At 57.9% G+C, this 13,227-nt stretch overlaps 1 protein-coding gene across 2 annotated transcripts in view; it reads right to left on the bottom strand.

Annotated features, from left to right (window-relative positions):
- The window catches only part of LOC112412041 (trinucleotide repeat-containing gene 18 protein-like), a 45,215-nt gene that overhangs the window by 27,320 nt on the left and 4,668 nt on the right, over positions 1-13,227 (bottom strand). Inside the window, exons 2-7 of one of the 2 annotated variants that reach the window (XM_024763500.1) lie at positions 11,314-11,489; positions 10,637-10,773; positions 10,334-10,462; positions 8,620-8,791; positions 6,842-7,202; positions 2,617-2,892 (exon numbers count right to left, since the gene is read on the bottom strand). In XM_024763500.1, coding sequence (XP_024619268.1) covers positions 2,617-2,892; positions 6,842-7,202; positions 8,620-8,791; positions 10,334-10,462; positions 10,637-10,773; positions 11,314-11,489 — 1,251 coding nt within the window. The remainder of the gene's footprint in view (positions 1-2,616; positions 2,893-6,841; positions 7,203-8,619; positions 8,792-10,333; positions 10,463-10,636; positions 10,774-11,313; positions 11,490-13,227) is intronic. The other variant, XM_024763499.1, reaches the window with a different exon arrangement.

Here is a 13,227-nt window from a genome sequence, read left to right as displayed (position 1 = left end):
GGCACGGGGTTGGACACGGGGCCAGCTTTCCCTTCTAGAGGTGGCCTTCCCGGGGCTGCTCAGGTGTGGAGCCTCCAGAACTCTCTCCTGCCCAGCATTCTCCGCCAGTGGGGTTGGGCTGGCTCTGGGTTTCTGGAGGTCTGGAATGTCCACATCGGACCCCAGAAAGCCAGCAGCGGCCCCCAACCCAACCCAGCACCCTGAGATGGAAGAACGGTTGGAAAGCAGAGGGCCGAAAAAAGGTGTGCTTTCCACGAAATGCTGATGAGGGTAATCGTGGTCTCCTGAGGCCCTCCCCGCCCCCTGCTCCCTGAGAGCCTGACAGCCCACCAGGGCCGCCTCCGACGGCAGCTGGTCTGCTCAGGCCAGGGTCCGAGGGGTAGGGGCAGCGGAGGGGGTCTCAGGACCAGGAAAGCCTTTCTGGAGGTGTCCACACCTGAGGTGACAGAGTTTGCCAAGGGCAGGGGGAGAAAAAGTCCCAACAAAGAAACCCGCGGAAATGCAGAAAAACTTTTTTTCATAGAAAAAACTCTTGGCTCAGTACGTGGGGTTGGCTGTTGTCACTCGGTTTGGTTTTCCAAAACCCGATCCATAAATGCCAAAGCGATCCGCTGCTGCCATAGCCGATGGGGGCAAACCCCGAGGAGGGGGGGAGCAGAGGGGACACAAAGAAAAGGGTTTTGCCTACCTACGGAGCAACGAGCCAGGCTCGGACCCAAGCTCAGTGACCCGCTGCGCCGTCTGCCCTACTCCCAGCCTTCGCTTTGCGTCCAGAGTGCAGCGTGAGAGCAAATGCAAGAGACCAAAACAGACATTCAAAGCATCATGGGTAGGGGTCAAGGGTGAAGGTATGGTCAAGCTGCTGGGGGAGAAAGCAGACACACTAGAAAAGCCAAGCCAATTAGGTGTTTTAGTACCAGATGTCAGTAAGGCCCTATTACCCAAATATCCCTTTCAAGACCTGACCAGCGGTCTGGGTGCAGTGGGGACCCCCTCCCCTCGCCCCCTGCACTCCCCCTTATCTGGGCTCCATCCACTGCTGTGTCTTGCCCTGGTTTGCTGGACCCTGGATCCCTCTGCCCATTCTGGGCAAAGGGCCCCTCACTACGAGATCTGCGGGGCTGCCTGCTTCTCTATGGGGTCTGGGCTGGAGCACGAGAGCTCCAAAACTTGGAAGCTGGAACTCTGGCTTTAACAGGGGGGAGGAGGCATAGGGGGCCAGCCCAGAAGACGGGGAGAGGGGAATGGCGAACTAGCCAGACTGGTCCACAGAGGCCCAGGTTGCGGGAGGCCTCGGAAGACGAGGCTGGCTGGAGAGCTAGTGGCCCGGGTTCCGGCAGTAGTGCCGGAGAACGCGAGCCCCAGGAGCACCCGGCCCCCGCCCACGTCGTCTCCAGGTCACCCAAAATGTATCCCAGCCAGAGCGTCAGGGTCTAGGCTCTGACCCCCAGGTGCTGCTACCCAGGCTCTGGGATCCCTAAAGGGGGGTCCACCCTGAAGCAAATCAAAAAGCAGGGCGAGAAGCACTTAAGGATCGGCTGGCTGCCTCGCCGCTCCCCCCCAACCCCTGCCCCAGGACATTTGTGACTGGAGGTCCTAGAAGGCTGAGACACTTCTAACCCCAGAAGTTGAATTCTGACGTTAGGGAAATCAGAGCCAGGGCGCTCACAGAGGTCCCTGAGGCCAACCCCCTCTTTGTAAGTGAGTCTGAGAGCAGAGGAGCCCGGGACTGAGCCTGGGACTCGCAGTGAGCTTTGCCCCCCAACATGGCAATGAAGCCTTTTGAATTTCACAACAAAACTCAGGGACAGCAAGCGGTCTTGACCCTGCACTGCCTACATGCCCTTCGAAACAGAAACATGCGTTAGAAAATGAGTGTTTGCAAGTATTTTTTAACCACTGTTGCGTAAGAATAGAGCTTTAAGAAAACAAAAGACAAACAAGCAGCTTAAAAAAAAAAAGGATGAAGCTGGAGGTGAAAGCAGTTGACTTTAAACCTGAAAAATGAAAGGCATGCCAACAGCTACCAGGGATATTTGAATAATAGAGAGAGCGCAGACTGCATTATTCCGTCTACCCCTTCTGGGGCAGGGGTGGGGAAGGGGGTGAGGGGGGCAGGAGGAACAAAATGAGGGAAGCGGCAACCTAATGGTCTAGTCAGGACACAGCAAGAGAGACAAGGCACACGGGTTTAGTTAAAAATGAACTCGATATGTTTAATAAAGCTCGATATTACCAAAATCGCGGTACAAACATCAAGTCACACGCCCACACGACAGAATTCCATTTACAAAATGTCCCCGGGGAGGGAGGCCTCCATGGGCCCCTCCGGGAGGACCCACCCAGGCCTGCGGTCCAGGGGGCAGGGGAGGCGAGGGGAGGGGACAAGAGAGGAAGACTAAAAACAGTCCATATGAAAGCTCAAAAAGAGCCAGCCAATGGTCTTATCACAATGATACAGGTACAAATAAAAACAAAAACAAAAAGACTCGGGCTGATACAGCAGGCTAGGCTGCCAAGAACCAGACGCCGCCCTCCCCCCTCGCTCGCGCTCGCTCTCGCACTCACTCTCTCGCTAGGAAACACGGGAGGTATTGTGTGTTTGGAGCTAGTAACCTTGGTCAAACGAGTCCTCCGAGGAATCGCTGAAGGAGGAACGGGCCTCGACCTCTTGAAGCAGCAAACAAAACGGCTGCTTCCTGCCGGCGGCCGGCTTGGGCTTCAGAGTCCGGGCGGCCGCCAGGCCCCTCTCGGTCAGCTTGGGGCCGCCGGCCGGCTTGCTGTTCTTCGCCACCATGCCGCACAGGATGGAAGATGTCAGTTTGGAGCTGGAGGGGCCTTGGGCAGCCCACTCGTCCTTCAGGAATTCCTCCTCTTCCTCTGAGTCCGTATCTGCAGTCAAAGTAGTTTTTAATAGAGATAAGTCACAGAGCGCTGGGGTGGGGGGGAGGGAGGGGGCTGGTGTCTTTCTTCCATTATTCTCAGCGCTTTTGAGAACAATCGCCAGACAGAGAGGTCCAGATGCCTACGGGCCGTGGAACCAGCGGAGTTCCGCCGCCTGGAGCTCTCCTCCCGACCTGGGCCTCGCGTCTCACCCGCGAGGCCTCTGAGCTGCAGGCATCTTCCATGGGTTCGGACCCAGGCTCCTTCTAGGCCGGCTGTGGCCAGCATCCCCCACCACCCGGCCACTCTCAGGAAGGTCTCTGCCCAGGGCACAGAGAGCACCGCCAAGTCCTGTCTGCCCCATGGGACTGCAGCCGGCCCAGAGGCCCCTTGTGGGGAGGGACAAGGCCTAGGAGGGGAAGGGCTCAGTTAGAGCCATTCTTTCCCAAAACACCAGCTCCCGGCGGTGTGCAGGGCCAGCGGACGCAGGCTCACGATGGCGATCGCGCACCCCCGTTCCCGGCCCCCTGCTCAGCAATATCAGGACGGCGGCTTGAACGGTTACGCCAAAGAAACAGGCAAATGATGTTGCAATGATATCCGGGCTGCTGTCCCCCCACCCTTTCCCTATCAGAGAGCCGGGTTACCAGTACGCTGCGGCCGGCTTCCCACAAGTCTCCAACCTTACTATACGGGTGAGGCTTTCCTGAGAGAGATCACCCAGCTCTGGGGGGGCACAGCTCTGGTCCCTACTAATCCCACCCCAGACATATACCACTTTGATCCGTTTCACATGTGTTAAGCAAGATTTCGTCGGAGAGAAAGGCTCTGCAGTCAAAGACTGTGGTCCCTTGATCTGGTAAAATCCACCCCAAACATGGGCAACGTTAATGGACGCAGCTACAGCTCTGGCACACCAGCTCTCTCCAAGTCCAAGAAAAACTCTGTGTGTGAGTGTGTGTGTGTGGGTGTGGTGTGTGTGTGTGCTGGGTGTGTGTGTGCTTTTGTGTGTGGTGTGTGCGGTGTGTTTGTGGGTGTGGTGTGGGTTGAAAGGCTCTGCAGTCAAAGACTGTGGTCCCTTGATCTGGTAAAATCCACCCCAAACATGGGCAACGTTAATGGACGCAGCTACAGCTCTGGCACACCAGCTCTCTCCAAGTCCAAGAAAAACTCTGTGCGCGAGTGTGGTGTGGGTGTGTGTTGTGTGTGTGCATGGGTGTGTGTGTGTGCTGTGTTTGTGGGTGTAGTGTGTGTGTCTGTGGTATGTGCGTGTGGTATGTGTGTGGTGTGTGTCTGTGGTGTTTTTGTGTGTGGTGTCTGTGTGTGGTGTGCGTGGGTGTGTGTGTGGTGTGTTTGTGGGTGTGGTGTGTCTGTAGTGTGTGTGTGTGTGTGGTGTGTGGGGGTGTGTGTGTGGTGTGTGTGTGTGTCTGTGGTGTGTGTCTGTGGTGTGTGTGCTGTGTGGTGTTTGTGGGTGTGGTGTGTCTGTAGTGTGTGTGTGTGTGTGGTGTGTGGGTGTGTGTGTGTGTGTCTGGTGTGTGTCTGTGGTGTGCGTGCTGTGTGGTGTTTGTGGGTGTGGTGTGTCTGGTGTGTGTGTGTGGTGTGTGTGGTGTGTGTGGGTGTGTGTGTGGTGTGTGTGTGTGTCTGTGGTGTGTGTCTGTGGTGTGCGTGCTGTGTGGTGTTTGTGTCTGTGGTGTGTGTGTGGTGTGTGTGTGTGGTGTGTGTGGTGTATGTGGCGTGTGTGGGTGGGTGTGTGCGTGTTCGGGGACAGGGGTCCTCTGGCTGCCTCCTCCTCCGTCTATGCTTTCCACTCTAAAAGGAGGGAGGACACAGACGAGCCTCACCCGTCCCCTGGCCACAGCTCTCCCGCCCGTGTACTCCATCCCGCCCTTCCTGAGGCCACAACCCAGGCTGGAGACGTCCGAGCTGAGGACGACCAGCTTGGCTTCTCCCCAGAACCCACCAAGCATGCCACCCAACCCCTCCAACCCAACGTGGAAAAGCAAGAGAGCAACGTGCTCTCTTCCCACCTCCTGCAGGCGCAGCACTTCTCTGCTGGAAACACCCCGACCTCTTCACGACGGCGCGTGCGCTCTCAGCGACCGCGAACAGCGAAAAAGCCAACGTAAAAAAGAGAGACACGCCCTCTCCACAGCCAGCTGCACATCACAGCCGCCAGCTAAGTGGAGACAGGCCTTCCGCCCTCCCTGTGCCAATGATAACCCATTTCTCTCACGGGGACAGTGCAGTTTTAGACAAAGGCCTAACAGGTAGACCAGCACTTGGACCGCGGCCTTGCACGCATGCGCACTCAGCGGCTCAGCGCCCTCGGCTTCTCTCTGGCCTCTAGCCTGTACCCTGACACATCCACCTGCGAGCGGGGAGGAGTGGCGCATTCTTCCAGCAACTCGCCAGGCCACATCCATCCACCACTGTCCCCTGAAAGATCAGAGGAGCAGCAATCCTCCCCCACTCTCTATCCAACATTCCAAAATGCACAGAGGAAAGCCCTTCCCTCCTCCTTCAGGGCTGCAAGTCCCTAAAACTGGTCCACAGTGGCCAGGGGCCTGGGCCATGCTGCTCGGCTCACACCCATCCAAACGCGAGGGCCGGGAAGCTTCGGCGTTCGAACACGTCCCCAGTACCTAAGGCACAAAAGGAGCTGCTTGCCCCAACGCCTATCTGAGCATCAACCCTGGAGACCCGGGGCAATCAAATCCACGAACCTTAAAAATAAACCAAAAAATCCCCCAGCAGCAGCTTAACCTCATGCCAGGTGCCAGGTCCAGCTCTTCTCCCACGTGAGCTCACCTAGGGCTGCCGACGGCCCTCTGCATCTTAACTCCAAATCCATACAGACATTCTTCACCGTAACCTTAAAGGGGTCCATTTTTTACACTCCACGTTCAACACCCCCAACCCCGTGAGCTCGGCAGAGCCAGCCAAAGGCCCGGTCACACAGGTCCACGCAGTCAGCAATGAAAAAGCCTGCCGCCCCCCTCACGGCCTGGGCTCGCCTCAGAACCAACCCTGCTGACGGGCCAGGGGGCAAGAAGCCCCTTCCTGGCCTTGCCGCAGCGGGCACCGTACCGACACCCACCCATCCTGGGCACTGCGCGCTCCGCCCACCAACACTTACTGAGCACCTATTACATGCTACACGGCGGGCTTTGGGCCACCAGAGGCCACAGAGAGCCGGCGGGGCGTCGGGGTTCGCGTGGGGGGCAAGGCTGCCCGGCTCCGGAAAACCATGCTCCCGGAGTTCCCAGAGAAGCAGCTCCAATGCCACGGGCTCCGGTTAAAGCTCAGTCCCTCAGTCCCACCAGCTGTTACGTTTCAGGGGCCTGAAAGCCGCCTGGAGCCGGCGGCTGCTGTGCGGGCAGCGCACAGGCCGCGCCCGTGATGGCAGGACGTCTTGCGCAGTTGAGGCGGACAGGCTGGGCCTGACCCCGGCCCGACCTCAGGATCTATCCTCGGAAACAACACGGGTTAACCACTTGGAGGACTGTCGCAAAGACAAGGGGAAATACGGCCCAGACAGCCCTGGCGTGCGCTCCATAAATGCTGTTCTCACCAACACCGGGCCCGTGGACAGACGGCCGCCTGCGGGCCGCGGAATCCGGGTCATCTCTACGGTTCTCACGACCAGCCGGTCCAGGCCGAGAAGCTGCCGCTTTCGGGCACCGAACGTGCTGAGGGGGCGTTCCGCTCCCACCCGCCCGCCAATCACGAGCACCCACCAATCACAGGTGGCCGCCCAGCGCGGCGCCCGCCAATCACAGGCACTTCTGCTTCCGACCTGGGCGGGGCCCGCACAGAGGCGGAAAAGAGACCTTCGCGCTTTCGAGCCGAGAGAGGCGGAAGAGAGACCTTTCGAGCTTTCGAGGCTGAAAGAGGAGGAGGAGGAAAGAGGAGGAAGGAGAGAAAGAGCGGCCCTGAGGCGGCGCGGCCCTCTACTTACTGTAGGAGTAGCTGCTCACTTCCGAGGCGAACGGGGAGTGGGCCGACTTGGGCTGGCCTCTGGCCTTGAACCCCACCTCCATCTTCCTGGCTTTGGCGGCCCTTTTGTGTTTACCTTCTCGGGAGGCTTTCAGAGACAGGCTGAGGCCTTTGGCCAGCGCCTTCCTGTCCTTGCCCAGCAGGCTGTCGTAGGGCGTCAAGTACCTGCCGCAGACCCCGCTCGTCTTTGATTTCCCCCCAGAAGTGTCCGAGAACTTGAAGGGCGACTTCAGCTTGTCCTGCTTTGTGAGGGAGAGGGCTTTGTCCAGCTTGCTTGCCAACTGCTCTTGGTCGCTGGCCATCTTCTTTTTCTTAATCTTTAGCTGGAAAGGCAAGTTGGGAAGTCACAGGTTAAGACGGCTGACCAAACACGGGGTCTCCACGCACGAGCTCTGGCGAACCCCAGCTCCTTCTCCCTGCCTCTGTGGCTTCCGGCAAGTCGCTTAACTCCTCTTAGCCTCAGCTCCTCTGCTCTGTAAAATGGGGGTAATTACGCACAGGCTTCAGTGGGTCGTTCTGAAGACGAACTGAGAAAAGGCACATGAGGCACTTACTAAATAGCCGGCACTGTGGTTAGTTATCAGCGACACTGGCATCGCCACTGGCTCTCCACGGCGCTACCTGGCGCCTCCTAGGGGAAGCGCTGGAAGCAAGCACTGCTGCCGCAGCAGCGTGGGAGAAGGCGGCTGGATTAAGGGAGGAGGGATGACCCCAAGAGGGAAAAACCCAGATCACAGCACAGCTGATCTGCTTATCTCAATCGCCTAAAGCAGGTGATGAAGACGGCTGCACAGCACAGCCCGAATCAGCCCATCCAGCCACATGGGCCAAAGCTGCCGAGAAAACGCCTTGAGTGTGCCCTGGACGCCCGAAGCAGAAAGAACGATTAGAGATTTCACAGATAAATTCCTGCCTGCGCGTCTCTCGTCGGCTTGTTGAAACCTGCCGTTTCAATGGCCCTCATTTGAACACTTTATCGCTATTTTCTTTAATCAGGTAACAATTCATAAGGAGAGAAAAGTTGGGATAGTGTCAGTTAAACCACGAAAGTGTCCTTCACAATTCGAGAGTACAGAGGATCCTGACATACAAACTGGCTCTCTCCCCTCCACCTGGACCCAGTCTCCCCTATGTGAGTCCTTCCCTCTGACGGCCAAGTCAACCAAAACAGCCCTCTCCCACAGGGCCTTTACTGGGAGGGATGACAAGGTACGTAAGCATTTAGCAATGAGGGCCTTAAGTGGATGATTTCCATACTCCGCAGAAAGAAGAAAAATCAAGGTGTTGGCTCGCACCCCCTTACCTCAGGGCAGTTCACAGAGGAAATTACAATGGCATCAAGCCCTTGTTTCCTCGAACTACAGAGTGGTGAAGCTGCTCGTTAAACTCATACTGTGAAACAACAGAGTAACTGCATTACTTGGTTAAGAACTTGCAATCTCTCTTCTCGGCTTCGGCACCGGGTCGCGGAGCACACACACAGGAAGTGGCACACACAGAGCTGCACCTGAGGCTGGGTTACTCTGGTGGTCTCTGACCTCCCCTGAGCCTCACTTTCCCCCTCTGCACAGTGAGGAACATTGGAGGAGAGTCGCTCTGGCACTAAGGCAACCACCTCCACAGTTTCCGTGCAGCAGCAGGGCCAGCAGGCCTGCCAAGGGAGCGTGAACTCCGGCGCCCCCTCCAGACCTCCCGCCCCAAGCCAGCAGCACACCTGCAAGACGGGACGGGGCCACTGACCTGACTCATGAAGTCTGAAGAGGCTTCGTGCTCGTCCCAAGGCTGGCTCCTCCCCCTGGCTTTCCCGGTCCCGCCAAGGGCATCGTGGTCCTCCTCAGGCCCCTTGTGTCTCTTCCTCAACCCTGCTCCCAGCTCACAGTCGTCCGAGGTCAGCAGGGGCTTGCCGCTCAGCCTGAAACCCAGATGCACCAGCGGTCAGCGCCCTGACCAGGCGGCACTCACGGGCTGGGGGCCCGCCCTCGTGGCCCTGAAGGGTGGGCTCTGGATGTCGACGCACAGACCGTGGTGACAGAGTGACGAGTCTGGGGAGACGGAGCATCTAGCACTATGGCGCCGGGATTCTGGGATACTTGTGAAGGAGGCAGAATGAGAGTTTAGTGGGGAAAAAAGAAGAACTTCTTGAAAGCAGTATATCCTCTGCTGGCCTCTTTCTCTCTCGTGCTCCTTCACATACACACTCACACACATATCTTTACACCGTCAGATTCCTCTGTACCAAAGAACAAGGATCAGGAATGCCACGGAAATCCACCAGGATGGGAGGGGGATTCAGATCAAGAGCTTCTAGGAAGGAAGAGCCGCTGGCTGGTCTCCTGTACCCCTAGAAGCATAAGCAGTTGGGCCATGGTCCTGGTTCGAAGGCCTCTTTTGCCTGCTTAAGCTAAACCCTCACCGGTAATAATAATAAATTTTTACTTGGTACTACGTGTCTTGCTCCATGTCTGTGCTTTATACTTTAACCACAAAACAATGCTGTGTTCTAGATACTGCTTTTTATAGATGAAGGAACTCATCTATAAAGGCTAACACCTGGCCCAAGGTCACAATAAGGGGCAGACCTGGGACTTGGGCAGGAGGTGCATCCGCTTCCGGGGTCCACACTCGCAACCAGCAGCTCTGCGTGCTAGCAGCCCCAGCCTCTGCTCTCTTCCCCAGGAGCTGCTCTCCCTGTGTGGCTGCTGACAGGGTATTTCTCCCTATCTCCATCCTCTCGTCAGTCAGGAACAGCCAAGAAGGTTAAATGCAAGACGAGGGGGCCCCTGGGGCTGTCTTCTCCTGAGAAGAGCTGTGGCCGCCCCACTGCCTCTCCTACGCCTTTGAAGGTACCCGGTGGCCCCCTCTGCTTCCTCAACCAAGCCCTGGCGTCCGCCTGCCCTGCTGTCCCAGGCAGAGGTGCCCTCCGGCCCCTTCCCGCTGAGCTCCTGCTACCCCCAGACGCCCTGCGAGGACGCAGCACCATTCCCGCCCACACGCGGCCTGGAGGGGGCGCTCCCGCTCCAGCTGCTCCCAAAGGGGCCTGTCCCCGAGTGCGCGGAGATGGCGGCCCCGGTCCCAGGGAGTAGGCTCGGCACAGCGAGCCAGGAGAACAGGAGTGACGCTGTCCGGCACAGAGGGAAGCAGAGCGCGGCCCGCCGCAAAAAGCGGCTCGGGAATCAGCCCCTAGCCATGGAGGAAGCAGGTGCGGCAGGAAGACGGGCCCAACGCTTGGGTGACACTCGACACGCTGGCTGGGGTGGGTCTGCCTGTCCATTCCACGCTCGCCCTCCTGGCCCGCCCGGGGCAGCGTGCCATGCTGCCCACGAGCCGCCGATCCAGGTGGGTCAGAGCCTGAGGGACGCGAGGTCCCCGGCGCCCACACAGGCCCCGCGCAGGCCCGGGATCCTCCCCTCCGAGCTCTGTGCCAGTCCCCGACCCACCGAGGGGCCAGCCTTACTTTCCGCTACGGATGCGGCTCTTCCCTCTCTTGCGGGGGGGCGACAGGGCGCTCAGGGCGTGGGTCCGTTTCCGCGGCCTGCCAGGGCCTCTGCGTGCCAAGCTTCTATGGGGTTCCTCGCGCCTGTCCCTTAAAGAGAATCACACGCTTGGCTGTGCACCCGGGGGGTGGCGGGGCGCGGAGAAGGGACGCACGGTACGCACACGTCACTCGGGGCCACGCACACCTGGCGGCCTGCCTCGGCCGCCCTCCTGAGCGCGGCGCCTACAGAGCCCAGGCCGCGGGCCGGCGGGGCACACTCACTCGGAATCGCGGCGCCTCTGCAGCTTCACCAGCTCGCGCTGCTTCTCCTTGTACTGGCGCTGCACCTCCGCCAGCCGCATCCGGAAGTCCAGCTCCATGGCGTCCATGCTCTCCAGGGAGGACTTCATGGCGTACATCTACGGGGAGGGGCGGGTGAGGACGCCGCCCTCGGCCGGGGTGCGGGACCTCACAGCGGAGACCAGGGGCCCGGGTCACACCCAATTTCTACCCCTCACGAGCTGTGGCCTTGAGCAAAACGGCCTGCCCGGCTGCACGCCAAGGACCGAAAAGCCAACTTCGCAGGGCTGTGTCCAGGCCGAATTGGCCCGTAAGGACCGCTCAGGCAGAGCTGCCTGTTGGGTCATCTGTCGCAGGCACGGGGAGACGAAGCCGCCTGCCCAAGGCCCACGGGCAGCAGGGGCGCAGCCAGGTCTGATCTCCCTGAGCCCTCAAGCTGTCACCCACGGGATGCACTCTTGACACGTGATTACGTGATAAACAGAGACCCGGGAAGAGGAGACAACTTGCCCGGGACCACCCAGCAAACCGGTGGTGGAAGCTGGCTGCGGAACAGGCCCTTCCGAACGCAAAGCCGGCCAAGGCCCAGGTGAGGTGGCCTCTCTGGGGCACCCCGCGCCCGCCCCCCAGCCCCCCAGGCCTGGCCTGGGACACCTCACCCGCTCGTCCTTCTTCTGCATCCAGCTGTACTTCTTGTTGGGGTTCAGCTCCCGTGGAAGCCGCAGGTTCTTCAGCGGGTCCACGAAGGGGCCGTCCAACACCTCCTTCAGCATGTGACTGCTGGCCACCAGCAGGCTCTCCAGCGAGGGCCGCACCGCGGGGCCCCGCTCCACACCTGCGAGAGGAGAGACGTGAGCCCGAGCCCCCAGGGGCCGGACTCACAGGCACCACGGCCCACCCCTTAGGCCCCCAGTGGGAAGAGGACAAGGCCCAGAGCAGGCTCATGGATGGCCTGAGGCCACACAGGTCCCCCGGGATGCTGACGGCCCGCGGCCTTTCCCAGACACCGGAAATGGGCGCTGAGTGAGAACAGGTAAGAGCGTGGGACACACAGTGCCGTCCTGTTCCTCACAACACACTTGTACACAGACTCACAGAGAGTCAACAAAGGCCGGCAGAGCTGCTCTCTAGAACTGCGCTTCTCTTTTTGCTTATCTGTCCTTAAAATCTTCCACGAGGAGTATGCATGGTTTTCATGATCAGAAAAAAAGAGCCCCGGGACTTCCCTGGCGGCGCAGTGGTTAAGAATCTGCCTGCCAATGCAGGGGACAAGGGTTCGAGCCCTGGTCCAGGAAGATCCCACATGCCTTGGAGAGACTACGCCCGTGTGCCACAACTGAGCCCACATGCTACAACTACTGAAGCCCGCATGCTGCAACTAATGAAGCCCACGCGCCTAGAGTCCGTGCTCTGCAACAAGAGCAGCCACCGCAATGAGAAGCCCGCGCACCACACTGAGGAGTAGCTCCCGCTCACCGCAGCTCGCCGCAACTAGAGAAAGCCCTCGCGCAACACGAAGACCCAACGCAGCGAGAAAAAAAAAAGAAACAAGAGCCCCACAATAAGTTTTGTAAACTGTAAAAGTAACAAGTGCACATGGTAGAAACCACAAACCAAGCAGAGGGTGTGACGAAACAAAAGCCTTTCTCCTCCCCAAAACACAGGTCCCTCCCTGGAGGTGCCTCTGCTGACAGCGTCTGGCAGGTGGTTCCAGAAACTTTTATACATATTCAAACACATGTAACACACAGGCATCCTTTATAAATATAAAAATGGCATCAATCAATAAATACCACATCCCACTCTTTTCTCTAGTCTTTTCACATTAGCACAAAAATACAAACGTGTTCACGTTACGGCTTGAGCCTTACAAAAAGTGCCGTTTCTGTAAGTCGAAAACACTAGAATATCAGAAATTTTATATGGCCAAAGGGAGGAACAGCAGGCTAGAATTCTCTCGTATTGATGAGTTTTAATTTATCTAAATGATCCCCCACTGATGGCATTTAGGCGGCTCCTGTTTTTTTGTAGTGAACAGGTAGGCACCGTGTAGGAAATACGCTGCCTGTGCAATTATCGTGATCAAGATATATGTGTTTATCTCTGATAAATGTTCCACATGCCCTTCAAAGAGACTGAACCAGATCAGGATCTCAACAATGGTACCTGAGAGCCTATCTCTCCACAATCTTTCTACTAAAGTAACATGAGTTTTCATTTTTCAATTGATGTTTTCTTTGTGCTCTAACATATGATCCATTTTTGTGAATGTCCTACATGTGCTGGAGGGAAAAACTGTATTCCTTACTACCAACTGCACAGTTCCCTAAAATCAACAATGAAATTAACAATCGCACTGCCCAGATCAGGGCTTCTGAACCCTGGGGCCATTCACATTTCCATGACTGTTCTCTGCTGTGGGCGGCTGTCCTGGGCCTTTCCACGCGTAGGGTGTTAGCAGCGTCCCTCACCTTTACCCACTAGATGTCAGTAGTACTCCCCTCAAGCTGCCACAACCAAGTGTCACCGGTGGCCAGTGCAGAGTCACTGGTTTTGCTTTTCTGTCTTTATGG

Source organism: Neophocaena asiaeorientalis, unplaced genomic scaffold (genome assembly GCF_003031525.2).
Source record: "Neophocaena asiaeorientalis asiaeorientalis breed wild unplaced genomic scaffold, Neophocaena_asiaeorientalis_V1.1 scaffold223, whole genome shotgun sequence".
Taxonomy (NCBI): domain Eukaryota; kingdom Metazoa; phylum Chordata; class Mammalia; order Artiodactyla; family Phocoenidae; genus Neophocaena; species Neophocaena asiaeorientalis.
Note: the sequence above shows the minus strand (reverse complement) of the source record. Positions and strands in the feature narration are given on the sequence as shown.